Source organism: Panicum hallii, chromosome 6 (genome assembly GCF_002211085.1).
Source record: "Panicum hallii strain FIL2 chromosome 6, PHallii_v3.1, whole genome shotgun sequence".
Lineage (NCBI taxonomy): Eukaryota > Viridiplantae > Streptophyta > Magnoliopsida > Poales > Poaceae > Panicum > Panicum hallii.
Window position 1 is genome coordinate 4,652,282 of NC_038047.1, and position 18,199 is coordinate 4,670,480.

Consider the following 18,199-nt stretch of genomic DNA (forward strand, 5'->3'; position numbering starts at 1 on the left):
TCACAGAGAATAGTACTCATGGATATCAGTATAGAACCTAGTGTCATCACAGGTCACTTTGCTCAAATCAGGGCGGGGGGACTCATCAGGGGACGATGGGGGTGAGCAGTAGTCCTGCCAGTAGTCGTCTCCGTATGAACCATCGTCCATCTCCCCCTCAGCGCACAGATCCATATCCTCCTCTTCTGAAAGACTGCGCACAATGTTGCTGTAGTCTTCACCCTCGTGCTCTCCGATGACATGAAGATCAGGGCAGCGAACCTTATTCGGCTGTCCGGGTAACCAGACGTGTTTGAGCTCGGCGCATCGAGCTCGGAGTTCATTGCCGACACGGAGATTGGAGCACTCGGAGATGTCGAGGCACTCGAGGTGGGGGACAGCCCTCGAGGATGGCGTAGAGCCCTTTGTTTGTCAGGCTGTTGCCTGCCAACTGAAGAAGCCGGAGCTCGTGCAAGCTCTCTGCAATGGCAAAGGCATCCTCAGGATTCCTCATCTTCATCTTCGTCTTCGTCACTGTAACCTAATTGCTGGCGATGTTCCACCTCAATCTCACGCCTGATCTGATCAGAATCGTACCACTCCTCGACATGGATCCTTAGACGCTTCAGCTCGGGGCGCACATTGCCAACATCTCTGTAAAACTCTGCTGGCCGTTTATGATATGAGCACTCCATCTCCTCCAGAAGCGAACATTTATCTGCCACCTTAACCAATGGCATATCCGAAATAAGTCGAATGCTCTTCAAAGAATTGGCCCTGCATGGATAAGCATAAAAAGGGATAAGGGAATTAAATGGGCAATACCAAGTACCAGCAGAGTTAACCCAACGCCAAAACTTTATATCAGATCATGATTGTGCGAATTTAACGAAATGTGGCCTGCTGTTAATCATGTTATACAAATAATCAAATTGGTCAAGCAAAAGTCCAATGCAATAGGTGGGAATCAACATGCAATTGATGTTAGCAGGTCAGAGACAAATGCTCAACCGATGGATGAATTGGACAAACATAACAGAAGTCATGCAAGAAACCACATTATAATTATGGTGGAAGTGCGGTTGGGTGACTTATGGGAGATTCATATTCATCATCTATACTTAATAGGCATGTCAATGATCGAAACTGGTACAATTACTAAGTGGAGTTAAATACTGGAAGTACCACATCACTAAAAATCTGATAATCTGGCAAACTTTAAATTCTCAAAGCCCCCAAACTAGTTCCAATGCAAGAACTGAAATCTAGCATGGCAAGAACAATACCTGCTGGCAACTTAATCCAAGGGGTCACTAGTAACAAACTGCTCAGCCCAGAATGATTCCATCCGTCCATCAGAGCGATCTATAGCCACTTTTGCCATGGCACACATGGTACCTACGTTCTTTAAGAAGACAAATTTGTGGCGTGTCATGTCCACGAAACGCCAAAGTTCTGGTGTCTTCGCAGCCGCCAACCATGAGCGGCACACAAGACCTGCACCCATCAGGATTTCTATGGCCCCAAGCTTCTTGAAGATTGAGGAGAGAGGGTCGAGTGGGAGCTCAGACCAATCCCTCATAGTTGACTCTGGCAAGGGGCTTGGATCTAGATCCATTGTGAAAAATGGTACCTAAGAATGGGGGCATATATTATCAGTGAAAATCTCATAAAGTTGATAACTAGCATGAATACAATACGCAAAAAAACAAGAGTCTGCCTTTGAAAACCGGGAAATTAAAGCTGTAGTTCTAGAGACAGTTCAGATCAACCCTAGATTGAAATATCAAAGCCACCCTAGATAGCACTATGTTTGTAATAATCTATCATAGTAGATTGTTCCATCCAACATATTTTTTTAGACAAAGGAATGGGTTTCTGCCTTTAAAATCAACTAATGCATACGGCCAATTCCATCCAACATATGCCTCTCTTTTTTCATTTTTCAACACAAGATCGGATAACTTACTAAGAAAAAACTAGGGGGCATCGAATAATTTATACTGGAACAAGCCCAAATTTTCAAGTAAATTATGATGCTTGATCTTTATAGGAAAAAACTGTTCCCCAGCAAAGAACTGTACATGTGGTTGCTGCTGCAGAGAAAATAAGAAAGGGGAACGATTACAACGCAAGAAATTGAACGTAAAGTTGAGAAAATTGCAATTATAGGACTCAAAATGTTGCACTCTGCAACTTTACCATTATTAATATTGATATTGCAAATTTGGAACTCCAAACATCAACAATTTGATTGTACTGCCATTTGAAGTATTTCCTCTCTTTTCTTTTTTCTTTTTCATGTATTTCTCATGTGAAAAGATCCATCTGCCCTTCCTAGGCCACGCACGTCACGTTCCCTTGCAGGCAGGCAGGCTGGCTGCTGGCCACCCTGGGCGCCGCAGGCCGCCACCGCCGCCTGGGCAGCTAGGCCGTCCGCCGCCGCGGGCATCGGAGGGGGCATGGCTGCCTTGTCCACGCCCTCGCTCGGCCAGGGGCTAGGGCCGGGCGCTGCCACGCCGGGCGAAGCCGCCCTCGGCAAGGGCAGGCGTGGCCAGGCCGCTGCCGGTCACGGCCAAGCTGGGCGCAGCTAGGGCGCCGCCGGACTCGAGCAGGTCGGGCGCAGCCAGGGCGCTGCCGGACTCGGCTAGGGTGGGCGTGGCCAGGGCGGGGCGGCAGCCGGCGGGTCACCGATCGAAGAGAAGGCACTGCGTCCAGGGTCCAGCTCCAGAAGAGATGCGTACATCTAATCTATGCAAGACATAGGGGCAAAAGGGTCTTTTCACATGAGAAATACATGAAAAAGAAAAATGAAAAGAGGGAAAATATATCAATATCAAGTTGTTGATGTTTGGAGTTTTAAATTTGTAATGTCAATATTAGTAATGGCAAAATTACGAAGCGCAACATTTTGAGTCATAAAATTGCAATTTTCTCCGTAAAGTTTGTACCGAACTGGGATCCAAATTAAAGAAGAAAAACATCCAGAAGTCTCTCTTAAAAGTCTGAGACAAGAACAAGTGAACAAAGATGAACTGAACCGGTTCTGGAGGAGTAGGATTTACTCGATTGTGATGGAAGGAAGGGAAAACAAATACTAAGCGACATTAAGCGGAAATGGATAAAAACTCGATCCGTTGTTCAATCCGATCATTGATAAGGTATTCAACATTTTCATCCCATCGAATCGGTGCCCTACCGTGAGCTCGAGGGGAGTTAAGATCTTGGCGCTGAATGAAAAGGACCACACAATTAGCTAGCTACGGGGGATCGTTCGGTTCTCCTTACGTTCGCCGGTGGTGGCAATGGCGGTGGCTGAGGTTCGTGGGCAACTTCTCCGGGCAAGGGTTGGCAGCCGCGCTTAAATGGCACTCTGGAAAATGGAAATAGAGGGAGTCGGAGACGGTTTGGCTTTTGGTTTTCGTCGAGTACTCCAAGGGCTTTAAGGCCAAACTACATTGCTACATGTTTGCAGTCTTATAAACTGTCTCATGCAATTTCACGTAGGATTTTTTATGATGTGGAGGAAAGAGAGAGAGGAGAGAGAACGAGATGGTTGCTTCGCAAAACAACCGTCTCGTAAGCTAAAATTAAGAATTATGAGATCGCTTACTCACCATTGTACGAGTTGTTGTCATGCTACTCACAATATTTTCTTTTTTCATCCCGTAAATTAAGGGACATGGTACTATCAGGAGACAACAAAAATAGCAAACTAATGTAGAGGTCAGTCGTCTCAAGATGACATGTCATTGCATGAGACCGACTATTAGACGGCTTCAATATACTTGCCCTAAGGCCCAACATGCGCTTGGCCCATCTGTGTTTCTGTTGCTTTCCTAAGAAAAGAAAATATAAAATGTTTCCTGGAATTTTTACATTGTTGATTGATATATTTTAGAAACAATCCACTTTCTCCTTTCAAAAAAATCCAGTCTTAAAGAATATGAAATTTATTTTGAATATGAATCGTTCAGTCAGTAACTCAGTATCAAACATATGCAACATACACGTCTTCAGTCAGTAACTCAGTATCAAACATATGCAATATACAGGTCGTGCATGGTGAGCCTGCAATCTTCATCTTCGTTCTCTCCAATGACACGAAGATCAGGGCAGCAAACATAATCCCTCTGTCCAGGTAACCAGACATGCTTGAGCCTGGCACAACGAGCTCGGCCGCGGAGTTCATTATTGACGTCAACACGTTAGCATTCAGAGGTGTCAAGGCACTCGAGGTGAGGGCAGCCCTCGAGGATGGCGTAGACCCCTTTGTTCGTCAGGCTATTGCTTCCATCTGAATTGAAGAAGATGGAGCTCGTGCAAGCTTTCGGCAATGGCAAAGGCATCCTTGTTCTGCCTCGCTTCCCAAGCCTCGTCAGATTCCTCAGGCTCCTCATATTCATCCTCATAATTTTGACGATTTTCCATTGCTAGCTCTCGCGAATCATCTGATCAGAATCAAACCACTGCATATGGATCCTTAGATGCTTCAGCTGCGGGCACACACTGCCAACATATCTGAAAAGTTCTGCTGGCATTTTTTGATGTGATAGCACTCTATTTCCTCTAGAAGTGGGCATTTAGCTGCCAACCTAGCCAATGACTCGCACCAAATAATCGTGCACCACTGCACCCAACGAGTCGAATGCTCTTCAACAAACTGGTCCTGCAAAGCCCAAAAATTCTTAGGAGATAAAACAAAATGGGCAATGTCATGTACCCATCGAATTACCCAAAACACAGCCTACGTTTTAGATATTTTAAATCACATAACACATTGTCACCAAGTGGCCAAAAATAAATATATCTCTCAATTTCCTCAATCCACAACATGTAACTCATTTCCATCATTTTAATGTCCCTAAGTGAAAGTACTGTCTAGGAATCTCTTCATGGTACTGCAAACTTTTCTGCTATATTTCCCTAAGTTAAAAACCAACCAATCCGATCGCTAGTCAAGCCTAAATCACATCAATTGAAGTTGCGTACTGAAATTATGCACAGCTGGATACTAACTTAACCTAATGTAGCACGTTCCTTCGATAAACTGCAATAAACTAACCGAAAAGGTGTGGTGTGACTACTAAGATGGTTTATAGACAAGCATATGCACCTATGAAGGGTACAATGGAAAAATAGGTGTATACTCCTTGTCCTGATGAATCCAAGTTCTTAGGATGATTTAGCATGGCAAGAAACAATACCTGCTCGCGATGTAATCCAAGAGTTCACAAGTAATAAAACTCTAAGCCCAGAATGACTCTGTGCAGTCTTCAGATCGATGTATCAACACCCTTTTAGAAAAGGTGGAGCGTCATATGACATATCCACGAAACACCAAAGTTCAGGTGCCTTTGCAGCTGCCAACCATGAGTGGCACACAAGCCCTGCGCCCATTAGGACCTCAATGGGCCCGATCAGTGGCGGAATGTGACCCAAGAGCCGGGGGGGGGGGGGGGGGGGGGAGGGGCGGCCGGGGAGGAGGGGGGGATTGCAGACTAGCTGTGGACTTTGAATGGACAATAATACACCAAAAGGCTATGCGTTGATGGGACATTAGAAAATTTGCTTTGGGCAAGCAGGGCCGAAGCCCAGTTTCGCCTCTATTGAGATCTGCCCCTGGTCCTGATCTTCATGAAAATTGACGAGAGCATTGAATGGAAGCTCTAGACAATACATCGATGCATGTATTCTCACCTGTGGCTGATATTTTTCCATCATAAAGATTACATTTGATGGTAGAGGCACACATGGGTCTCCGCGCCATCTTTTTCTTGAACACGCAGGAGAGCTGCGTATCTTTGTATTAAGAGAGAAAGAGTGGTCCAATTACAAGGTAAACGCTCCCCACCTTGGACCAGAATGAGGAGCGTACAAATATCTCTAGAACATCCTCACATGCGAGGATATTTTCCCATATCTTTGCTATGGCACCTATCTACTTTAGGTATTGTATTAGTTGGATACCACATAAAATACTCAACTGATATTCTATTCGAAGTCAAATTAATTAGAGGCCTGAGTTTAAGACACCCTTGCTCAAATTAATCCTGCATAGAAGGTCTCGCCTCTACGGTGAGATTGTAGTCTTTGCCTTGTCCTCTATTTGACATGAAGATCCAGGAAGTGAAGACCAACCCATTTGTTTGGGTAACAAGACACACTTGATCTTGGCGCAGCGAGCACGGAGTTTATCATCGACATCCACATCACAACATTTGGTGATGTCGAGGCATTCGAGGTGAGGGCAGCCCTTGATGATGGCATACACTCCTTTGTTGGACAGGCATCTGCCAGCCATCTGAAGAAACCGCAGCTCGTGCAAGCTCTCTGCTATGGCAAAGGCCTCTTCATTTTTCATTTCCTCCCATGACTCGTCATATTCCCTATGTACCCCGCCTTCGTAAACGGATGGTAGAGAAATTCTTAGACACTTCAGATTTGGGTGCACACTACCAAGATGCCTGATAAGTTCTGGTAGCATTTTTTGGTGCGAGAACTCTATCTCCTCCAGAAGGGGGCATTGAGATGCAAACCTACCCAATTTGTGGGTCCAAAGATACAAGCAATTCGTAAGTTGTATGCTCTTCAATGAATTGGCCCTGCAGAGTGAAGCACAAAAGGGGGCAGTTGATTAGTGAACTGAACAATATGATTGGGAAAAGCATGAGCCCATGCAATTTGTTGGTTGCATATTGAAACAATGTGCGATTTAGTGGCCAGCTTGGTTTGAGTATGATTCCTTCAGGAAATCACATTGGATGGAAAAACCACGGTGGGGTAGGTTACAGGGTTTATAAGCAGCACATAAACTTAGTTGGGTTGCTGACAAATGTAACTGAATTACAGGGAGTACTGTGAAAGAAAAGGTAACATGTGGAGGCAGCGTAAAGATTGTCCTGATAAGCATAATATTGACCTGAAGAAGGTATCACATCACCGTATAAGTCTAACACAAAGTAACCAAGTAATGAGACTAGTCACTGGGAGTAGTGCTGCAGCAAAAATCTGATATTCCCCACAAGCATAGAAAGTATGTCAAGTTCCAAGAACTGAAATTCAGCATGACAAGAACAATACCTGCTCACAATGTAATCCAAGAGTTCGCTGGTAACAAACATCTGAGCCCTGAATGACTCCATTCGTCCATCAGAGCGATCTATGGCCACTTTGGCCATTGCACACAAAGTCTCTGGCCCAACATTCATTGAGAAAATCATCTGATGGTGTGTCATATCCACGAAGCGCCACAGTTCTGGTGACTTTGCAGCCACCAACCAGGAGCGGCACACAAGGCCTGCGCCCATCAAGATCTCAATGGTCCCAAGCTTCATGAAAATTGTGGAGAGGGCATCGAGTGGAAGCTCAGACCAATCCCTAACTGGGGGGACAATCAAGGGGCTTGGCTCCGTATCCATTGTGCAGAGTAGTACCTAAGAATGAGCACATTGTCAGTGAAAAATTATAATTTTGTGTGAATTTCAGTAAAGTTCTAACTTGCGTGAAGACTATGCACAAATGCGCATTCATTCGTGATAACATCAATGATAAAACCATTGAAGCTTAGGACATGAGACATTTCAGATCGAACTCTGTATTGGTATGTTGAAATCACCACAGATAGTGCTGCATTTACGAGAATCGATCAACACCATACAATTTAACAAGAAAGACCCGGGAACATCGGATAATCTACACTGAAGTAGCTTCAAATCTTTGCAGCGAATTTCGATGCTACGGCTTCTCACTTTGCAAGTTAAAAACAAAAACTCCTATGCAGTGTGCTTTAAGATCTGTTGGAAAGAAAACATCCGCTGGCTGCTGCTGATATGGAAAATATATATTTCGTGTAGAAAAATGTAATTTCAGGCGGAACAATACCAATGTAGTAGATTCAAAAATGCACACGTATCCATCTCAGAAAGAAATGTAGAAGCACAATTAGAAAACAAGCAACCACAAGGAAGCGGCGATTCGCGTACGGAAGCTTGCGATCTACCTAGCGGACGTATTGGGCTAGAACTAGGAACGAGAGCACCTTTCTGCGGCTTGGCCAAGAAGGATTCGAAACGATCTTACCTTCGCCGGTAGCGGCGGCGGAGGCGGCGGCGGAGGTCCCAGGCAGCGGCGTCGGGCGAGTAGGGTTCCGGGGGCTCCGGAGTCGCACGGGTGGTTGCAACGGTTACCGTGGGCTAGACGGGCTTGGGTCGGGCTGTAAGATTCCTCCTCATGGGCCTTATGTACGGTTCCTCCTCACTCATGGCCTTGTGTTGTTTTGTTTGAATATGTTGAGACTGATTGTGGCCCATAATGTTTGAGTGCTACATTCGGCCCAGTTTTCTTCCCTTTCGTTTTTTTTTGTGTTTGTGGAAATATATGACACCGTAAAAGTTGTCTTAAGAAAACTTTTTTAAAAAAAGAAAAGAAAGTAAACACGATGAAATCATTTTCATATTAGTGTTACTACATAATAACCGTTACTAATCTCTACAGGTCAGCTGCACGTGCGTTCAGACGAGTAGGCCTCGATCTTTGCCGGGAGATTAGGAGAGGGATGAGCTTGATTTTTTTTTCTGTGTTCCTAGCATCTTTACGACTTATGAGGCTTGGAAATGAATTAAGACGGTGCCTCTCGTCCAAACTAGGACTGTAGGCACTTTTTCTGTGTTCTGAAGTTATTGGCTGTGAACTGCGGTTCTCTATAAAACTTCTCTCTTAGAGTGTGTTCGTTTCCTCCCCTCTAAAGTTTAGACCCGTCACATCAAAGAGAATCTTACTATCTGGAAGTATTAAATAAAATCTGTTTACAAAACTTTTTACACAGATGGGTGCTAATTCGCGAGACAAATTTAATGAGCCTAATTAATCCATAATTTGCCACAGTGGTGCTACAGTAATCATCCGCTAATTATGGACTAATATACCTCATTAGATTCGTCTCGCGAATTAGCACTGGGGTTCTGCAGTTAGTTTTGTAATTATATTTTATTTAATACTTCTAAATGATAAGATTATCTTTGATGTGGTATCTCTAAACTCTAGACCTTGAGAAACGAACGTACCCTTAATCGAATACGGTCTCTAAAATTTAAAATACTAGAACTGTAGGAGATAGGCAACACGCATGGGCACGTATGTCGAGGGACTCCAGCAGGGTGTCAACAGCACCGAGACTCATGACGACCGGCAGGACCGCGTCCACCGGCAGCTCTGACCAGGGCGCGGCGCCACCGCCGGCGCAGCCACAAGCAAGCTGGGTGCCTGTCGTCCCTGCAGAAACCATAGAGAGGAGCAGGGGCTCGGCTACTACTGCGGTAGTTTGCAAAATCCGTTGCAAAACCTAGGTCGGTTGGTTGAGAGCAATTAGGGATGGCCTTCAGCTCGTCGTTGAGTATGTAATTTGCTGAGGGCGCTGAGGCTTTGCAGCTTGATCATACAACGTTGTGATCTTTGTGGAGACGGAAGCGCTTTTTTTTGGAAGCTACGCGCATGCTTTGCTCATCATCTGCTGCTCGGCACTGTAGGCAGGAAATTCCAAAGGCCAACATTTCTTGACTACCGTCCTACACTTGGGGAAAGCAATGGCCACCATCTTCATCAAATCGCATACACGCACTGGGCAGCAGCAACGGACACCAGCAGAGAAACCCACATCCATCTCCACCAGTACAGATGAGCCTATCACCGCCGGCTCAAAAATGCCATCACCGCCGGTTCGACGACCCGTTGGATTAGTGTCGGCGGTGATAGTTTGAGCCGTGATGCCGTTTTCAAAAAAAAATAAATAAAATAAGCTGCTCACCGGCGCACCACACTTTATGTAGCACTAGTCCGATCTTACGGTAGGTACGGTAAATTCGATTGGTGGAGTCTCGACACTGGCCCGATCTTCCGGTACGTATGATAAATTTGATTGGTGGAATCTCGACGTTGTCGATCTGGGCTTCTAATCAGTCACGATTTAAATCTCTGCAATCGTTACACCGCTGCTCCGTTGGTTATCAATCAAGCACAACTCGATTCATCTCGCTAAGAAGGCTTTTCCCTACAAGCGAATTGAAGAACGCAAGCAAGAAAGGATAAATGCGCAATCTGAAATTGCAAATGAATATGAAGCGAATATGAATATGGGGTTCGAGTTCTGATCACAAAAGGACTAATCGCTATAGTGGTGTAGAACAAGACCGGGGACTCTAATTCACAACAAAAGGACTAGACGTCACGGTTACAATGAAACATGTCTGTTTCTCGATAGAAAACTAGAACTAAACAAAACTCAAAATCTAATATGGCGGCGGCTACTGAGTTTATACCCAACAAGAACGAAGCTAGGGTTGGAGGCAACCTGGGGGTGCCCATAACATGGGCTTAAGGCCCGACACGATACAAAGGCCGTTAAGGCCCAAAACTGGTGACGTAGCACCTTATTATGGTTACACAGAATGATCCACGAACCTTCTAGAGCTAGGATAAGAACCAAAAGAAAGATTTCGTTGTTAGCTTTCCAACGCATCAAAGAACGTCTCGTTTCGATGTCGTATGAGGGAGATGTGGCCGATTCCGTCCAGGGTGGTCTGCTGAATCTGAACCGACGGAGTCCAAGTTTATGATGACGTGGAACTTGGTGAAAGGCATGGCTTGGGCATAAACACCTTGGCGATATCCTTATCAACGCTCGCCGGTGCTGATCCGCCGGCTCGCCAGCGCGACCCCACGCCTCGCCGATGTGCCGCTCGGTCGCCCTGCTCCTCGCCCGTGCACCGCGCTCGCCGAAGCCGCTCCGCGCACTCCCCTACGCGGCCCCTGGCGCCGCCGCAGAGAGGAGGGAGGGCGCGAGGGAGGAGGGAGGCGGCGGACCTGGGGAAGGAGGAAGGTGGCGGCCCAAGGGGAGGAGGGGAGGCACAAGGGAGGAGGGAGGTGGTGGCCCTAGGGGAGGATGGGAGGCGCGAGAGAGGAGGGAGGCGGTGGCAGGGAAGTGGATTTGGGGAAGGGGAGGAGATTTGGGAGAGAAGAAGGGGAGGCGGCTGGGAGGGAGGGGAGGCGGGGAGAGAAATGACTAAGTGTGAGAGTGAGGGAGGTGAAGGGTGAGAGGAATAGTATGGTAATTGTATCACCGCCGGTTTGTACTATGAACCGATAGTGATGCTTATTATCACATGGATGGTATTACGAACCGGCGGTGATGCCATGATTCAGCATCACCGTTGAATCGTATTACGACCTGATGGTGATGTCAACTATCACCGCCGGTTCGATTTAAATCGGTGGTGATGGGGCGTTTGCAATAACGTGTTGTGTAGTAGTGATTCATTTGTCTAGGTAGAGTTTAGATCCGGGACTAATGCCCTCGTTAGTCCTGGCTCTAAATTTTATAGACGTCAAAGAGGACTAAACATTACTTTTTAGTTCCGGTTGGTGAAGTTCTCTGGACATTAGTCCCGGTTGATAACACCAACCCAGACTAAGGAGATTCTTTAGTCCCGGTTGGAGTTCTAAACCGGGACTAGATGGTCCTTCACGGGTTAGTTTAAATAGAAAGCATCACATCTAGAGTAACATGCGCTATGTAATTGGAATGGTGAGAAAGCTATACACGAGGCAAAAGGTCTTGGGTTTAAGTCCTGCGGAACGTAGTGGTGCTCACCAAATATTTTTTTAGGTCAACCGGGATGAAAAGGCGGTTTCTGGGTTCGATTGGTTCGCTTCCAAAATATGGCAAGCCTACAAATTATGGATGTTCTGGTGCGAAAAGCCAACGAGTATGCATGTTCGCTCTGAGTGTGAAACTATTTTGAACGTTCGAATTGACATACAACGGATTAAGAAATGTGCCATACCAAAATGTGGGCAAGCCTATAAATTTTGGCACTCATTTGGTTGAAGGCCAAAAAAAGTAGCCCACTTAACAAAGGTTATTCTACACTTGACAAGGTTTGCCCACGTTTTGGCATACCAGCATCTTAGTATCCAACCAATAAAGCTCTCTGTACTAGTGGGATATCAATTTTTTCCAGCAATCTCCTTTAATTTGTGGACGTTCTGTTGCAAAAGGCCAACGAGTATGCATGTTCGCTCTGAGTACGAAACTATTTTGAACGTTCGAATTGACACACACCGGATCAAGAAAGTCCTATGAAAACATAATTCAGGATATGTATGAAGATTTTTCTTTTTCAAAGAAAAGCGAAAACAAAGGCAATGAGTTTGTAATCAGACGAGTGCACATGGACCATGGTGCACGCGCAACATTATTGCCCATGCGAAAGCTGCAGATTACTAATGATAGAATTAAAATCTGTTGTGAGCAAGAACCCCATATATGTAGTTGCAGACATAAATTCAGCCCATGATCCACATGTTTCGCCGATAATTAAACAGTTTTTCATACTCCTCTGGTCTATTTGTACCAGATACATACATAGCAGTCCACATGGACTCTTTGTTGCTAGATTTACCCAAACACAGTTTACAAATTACCGAAAAGTAAACAGGTTTCAGTCACTCCACCAATGCCATTGGAAGCTAATCTAGCAGTCCAAATTTCCTCACCCATGACCCACCTTCGCCTTCCCCACCACCTCTCCACTTCCCTTGCAGGCACAGGTGGCCGCAACGGCGACTGCCTTCCATGTCAGCCAGCCATTACAACATGCCTTCGACCATAGTAACCCTCCAAGGCTACTGGCATCGAGGGACCACACGTCACTCATACTGCCGTAGAACCATTTGCGAGCGGCCCCTCTTCCGCTTGCGCTCGAGGACCCACTTGTACTTCTCAATCGTGACCGTCTTGATCCTGGCACACTTGGCCTGGAGGGCGCCGTCGGAAACGACATCGTAGCAGTCGCGAAGGAAGAGAGTCTCTAGGTGCGGGCAGCCGTCGACGATGGCCTCCAGCTCCCTGGTGCTGACGCTGCTGCCGGTGAGGCTGAGGCTCCGGAGTTCGCGCATCGCCGCGAACCCGCTGGCTTCCGCGTAGCGTTCAGGGTACATGAAAGAGAACCTGAAGAGCTCCCTGTGCAGGCTGAAACGCTTCAGATGAGGGCATGCTTTTACTGTGGCCTCGAAGACTTTGCGACCGCCCACTCTTGGGCAGAGCCCGAGCGAGAGGTCCTCTAGTAGAGGGGACTTCATGATCAGGTCGGTGAATCCTCTGTTGGTGATATCGTGGCATGACATGAGGCTAAGGCTCTTCATAGATGATGACCTGCGAATTTGGATGCATTAGAAGGGCATGAGTATAAGCAGTACAAATGTCTACACAATCAGAATACATTAAAAGGATTGTTGGTTGGAGATAAACAATTTTCCAATAATTAGATTGGATGTGCTGTAGATCATTTGAAGAGATAATTAAGAATGGATGACTAACAAGCAGTTTTGTTTTTTCAGTTTATCAAGAATGCCCCCCCCCCCCCAGTTGCCCTAAAAATAATATAAAACTCCCCTAAAAAAATAATGGCCACCAGTGCAACTACAATACATCCTAAATTGCCATAGAATTAAGCTTCGGAAAGAGAGGTGGCTTCTGTTTTTCTTCTTGGCAAACTAAGCATAGAGCAGGTAAATTCGAGTTTACAGTAGAAGAAAACGAAAAATTGTTCTGGCATGCGAAGAATACATGACTACACTGGTTTCAGAGAACAATATGGATACCAAGGTATCAAGGTAAGCAGGCAAATTTGCTGTTACATTGGATGCGATAAGCCAGTGAAGCTTATTAGGGGTCTGTGATTTTGTACCATTTGCCAAAAATCCTGCAAAAGGATGGGTTCAAACAATCTAACTATGTGGATTTTGTTCAACAAATAGGTCACTAATAAGTGACATTTCTCTTCCTTGCAGATAGCTTTCATCTACCTAAAAAACCAACCAGCACTGCATTAAAACTACACTGAACCATCATTAAATTGTCATAGAGTGAAACCCTATGTTTTTTTTTTACCCAATGATCTATGCTATCGCTTCTTGATCAACTTACAATCTGAAAAACTAAGCAACAAAATTTGGGTGTATAACAGAACCAAATCAACAATATTATTCTCCAGCAATTATATTAATCTATGTTAGGAATATATGATCACATTTTTTTCATAAAACTATACTGGTACAAAGGTACCAAAACTAAGGGGCATTCTACTTTGCCTAATTTTGCAGTAAGGAAACTAAAGCGTACCTGTCCCCTATATACTTGAGAATCTCGTCAGTGACAAAAAGCTTCCCCAAGAACACCTCCAGCTGGCCCTTGGAGCGGTCCACGGCCACCTTCGCCATTTCACACAGGACATCGTCATCCATCTTCTCCAGCGCCTTGTGGTTCGCCATGTCCACGGATCGCCACAGATGAGGCACCTTGGCTGCTTCGAGCCACGAGTGGCACACGAGGCCTGAGCCCATAAGGATATCGACGGCACCAAGGTTTGCGAAGACCAACGGGAGGACGTCCACGGGCAGCTCCGACCAGTCCCTGCTCTTGGACAGCATCTGCACAGGGCGGGCTCCAGTCCCTGCCTCCATTCTTACGTATGATCCGGTTGCCAAGGATAGGATATCGATCTGCAAAAATTCATGGAGGTATTGGCAACTAGTAGCAAACAGAATATGTAAAAGGAGACATACAAGGAGGCAGGAAGAAACACATTATTAGCAAGCAGCATCGGAGCATTTTTCACATTAAAATTTTGGGAGCGAAATGGTAAACTTTTTTTTGCCAAACTGCAGTCTCAAAGATCTAAAGACTTTCTCCCTCTTCTCGTGGATGGAAGATGGAACCCTAGGGCAAGGACATAGGACACTGTTTCTTTGAGGTTCACTAGATTCACTCGAGAACATGAAAATAAATTCCTGATTCTGAAATAAAAGGTAAATAGCAGTTTGTGCTAACACGCGATTCGCGGACGATGAATGATCTGACAACCACGATCTTGGTGTCGATCAAGTAACCGATCTTGCCGCTAAGAGCCTACGACAATCTACTACAGTCTGCGCCTTCCGGTGGCTTGTCTAGGAGCAAAACGAAGCTATGGCTCGCCTGGTTACCTTTGGCGGCGGCGGCGGCCGCCGCGTGGGCTCGGAGCCGGCGCCTCGGCGGCGGGGGAGACTCCCGGGCAACTTCATCGGGCGAGGGTTCCGAGCCGCACGGCGGCGGAGTGGCTGTGTTTGATTTATCTGGTTTCTTGCGCGGGTAGGGTTTCGGCTTCCATGGGCCTCCATTGCCAAGCATGAAGTTTGGTTTGGCCCAATTACTGGAGTTTTTTTTCTTTACTATTTTTTAATACACTTCGTGGCCATCAGCCACTGAGAGAGCTCCGAAAACAGGAGTCGTAGACGGCGTCAAGATAGCGGAGAGGATCGCAGTAATCATCATACTCATCTGAGTCCAGAATATAGTCAGGCCCACCATAGACACAATCATCAGAGCCGGAGTCAAAGGCAAGCCCGGAACCTGACCAGATAGGGCCCTCAAACTGCAAGTCATGGTCATCCATTGAACCATAACGAAGCTTCAGCGTCTTATTGATCGTAGCACATTTTGCCCGCAGGGCATCATCCATGGCGATGTTGAAGCAGCGACGGATGTCGAGGGGTTCCAGGGGTGGCAATCTTCTAAACACGAATCCTGAGCTCAGACCGGGCCATTTCATTAGGCCACGTCGCCTCCAGATCCCGTCCGTCCGATTCTGAGCGAACGGCTGGAATCATGGAGAGACTTGGGCATTGATGCCGGCCTCCGGCCTCCGCTCGCTGGGCTGCCCATGTCTCCCTCCGCCTACGGCACCATTCGCCGCCCACCATACTGTGGCCGCCGCCTCGTCGCCCACCTCATGCGGCCTCCCTTCCCTCCTTTCCCTGACTTGGAGCCTGGGCGCTAGCATTTGCCCGAGCCTCTGCGAGTTCTCGCCGTTTGTCCTGTTATTTTACTTAGCAGGAGCTATGCTAAGCCTATGCATCATTCTTAGATGATAGAAATGTTTTCATTTCCACGCTCTTATTTGCCTCAACTGTCATTTTTATCACCACCAAATAGTTACTTCTGAAACATTGTAATGCTCCCTTTATATTATATTAGGCAGTTAACATTGCACACGATAACTTGCAGGTAGACACTCTTACCACTTCAAGTATATAAACTGTTGACGCTCAAATATAATGAATGAAACTGCATACTCTTTCCCTCCTTACGTACCCAGATGATGAAATCTAATTCATGTGTCTGAATCACTACATCACCGTTCCAGATTAGGCTCAAACGGAAACAGATCCATTCCTGGCTATTGCCTTTTACTGTCCTGACAAGGTGAGCCATTGTTGCAATGAAATCTCACAGAGAGGAAGAGAGATATACGATTTAATTATTCTGATCTGTTAGACCAACTCCAGCAGTATCCCCCATCCCACACTTTACCCCAAAATATAGAAGTTTTGATCCTATTCACCTCTCCAGCAGATCTCCCAACGTCTCCCCCGTTCCTATGGGTGCCCTCCCTCTCCCCCATTCCTACGGGTGCCCTCCCTCTCCCCCATCCGCGGCTGCCCAATCTCGTAGCGACACGCGGCAGCGGGCCCCGCTTGCCATTGGAGCCAGCCGAGGATGAGGACGACGAAGCGGTACGGCACGCGGAGGAGCTCGGGGAGGAAGTACACGGCGAGGTCGTCGGATCTGGAGCAAGGTTGCCGGATCTGGAGCGAGGTCGGCGAGGATGAGGGGCGCGTCGGGGTGGCCGAGGTCGAACGAGTGCCGGGTCCGGACGCGGCTGCTGTTGCTGCTGCTCGTCAGAGGAGGAAGAGGACGCGGGCCACGGAGCCACGGCCGCTGCTGCTACTGCTCGTCGTCGGAGGAGGACGACGCGGGCCGGGGAAGAGGACCGGTGCCGCGGAGCTGCTGCTGCTACTGCTCGTCGGGGTGGCGGTGCTCGTCGGGGTGGCGGGAGAGCAACGGATGGGGGAGGGATGCGAGCGCCTGCTGGAGACTGTCTAGCGGATGGGGAAGACATGAGGTGGGTCCCACACCCTTTTCCCTCAAAATGGGCAGACGGAAAGGTAACACTGCTAGAGTTGGTCTTAGAGGTTTACCTATGCAAGGAAAAATAAGGGATTTCTGCAAAAAAAAAGATGTATGGTTAAATGATTAAACTTTATAGCCATCCAACATGTTACATAGGTGTTTTTAACTTTCTGATATATTGAATTACTCTACTAGCTCTCGCTACAATTTCTGCCCCTCATATGATCATTTTCAGGTAAGTGAATGAGGTAACAACATTGGGAAGCAACGCACGGTATCAAATTTTAGCGAAAATACATACTTTTACAAGTTGATTTTTAATAATTGCCTTGAGGTTGTTTCCTGGTTGGCTACCTCCAAGATGGCGACACAACGTCGCGCCCAGGATTTTCTAGTTGTCAAGGATGGCTGTCAGTCCTTCATTGGTGAAGAAGACACTGCCAAAGAGCTGCAGAGAGCGCAACCCATGCATAGTTGCAATCCCCAGGGCATCATCATCCTTGTATTTCAACTCGTTATCATCATCCTCTGTGTACTCAAGGTTTCCAAAGCTGTGGAAGCGATACTTATTAAATCTGAAGTGCTTCAGCTCTGGGTATGATCTGCCACCCTCCTCAAACACATGCTTCCCACCTATATTTGTAAAGAGTGAGATCTCAAGCTCCTCAAGCAGAGGAAACTTTTTAATTTCCTCTTCAAATTCAAGGATATCCTGACAACATATGAGGCGGAGACTGTTTAGAGATGGTGCCCTGCAAAGATAGTATTGTACCAACAAAAAATAGACCTTGGAAAACAAATCCATGCATATGCTGTACAAACTATAACAAGCCCCCTTCCTGTCGCAGTAAAGTTGTAGTTATATGCTATCCCAGTCCCGTGAAAGAGCAGGTTAGGGATAACTGTAATAAAGGTAAAGAATTAAACAATAACATTGCCTACAAAAGAGTTGCAAGAAGTATGACGCACAAAACAATTACTAGCGCCCGCTCGAGCTGGCCGTGGCGCCTGCTACCGGGCGGCGACCGGGGCGCTCGATTCCTGCAGTGGGGCCTGCTCCCGGCGGCCGCTGCGCTCGATCCCAGCGGTAGGCCCTTCTCCAGGCGACATCAGTCATCAGCGACGATGAGATCGAGCGGCGATGATGAACCTGACGATCGGCCGGTTATGGGTGGAGTCGAGTCAGGCACAGGTAGAAGATAGGGAAGGGTA

The 18,199-nt window shown here is 46.7% G+C and overlaps 2 protein-coding genes and 2 pseudogenes across 2 annotated transcripts; all 4 read right to left on the reverse strand.

Moving 5' to 3' along the window:
* Window positions 1–1,597, reverse strand: LOC112896904 (annotated as a pseudogene).
* Window positions 1,598–4,187: 2,590 nt separating this feature from the next.
* Window positions 4,188–5,406, reverse strand: LOC112896905 (annotated as a pseudogene).
* A 374-nt stretch (window positions 5,407–5,780) lies between these two features.
* On the reverse strand, window positions 5,781–8,167 carry LOC112897501 (putative F-box/LRR-repeat protein 23). Its single transcript, XM_025965808.1, has 3 exons — window positions 8,062–8,167; window positions 7,063–7,415; window positions 5,781–6,584 (listed from the first exon to the last, which is right to left on the reverse strand). The coding sequence occupies exons 2-3, from the start codon at window positions 7,398–7,400 to the stop codon at window positions 6,053–6,055; spliced, it is 870 nt and encodes a 289-aa protein (XP_025821593.1). The 5' UTR covers window positions 7,401–7,415; window positions 8,062–8,167; the 3' UTR covers window positions 5,781–6,052.
* A 4,517-nt stretch (window positions 8,168–12,684) lies between these two features.
* On the reverse strand, window positions 12,685–14,510 carry LOC112896907 (putative F-box/LRR-repeat protein 23). Its single transcript, XM_025965028.1, has 2 exons — window positions 14,159–14,510; window positions 12,685–13,189 (listed from the first exon to the last, which is right to left on the reverse strand). Exons 1-2 carry the CDS (start codon window positions 14,497–14,499, stop codon window positions 12,685–12,687), a joined length of 846 nt encoding a protein of 281 aa, XP_025820813.1. The 5' UTR covers window positions 14,500–14,510.
* Between the last annotated feature and the right edge of the window lie 3,689 nt (window positions 14,511–18,199).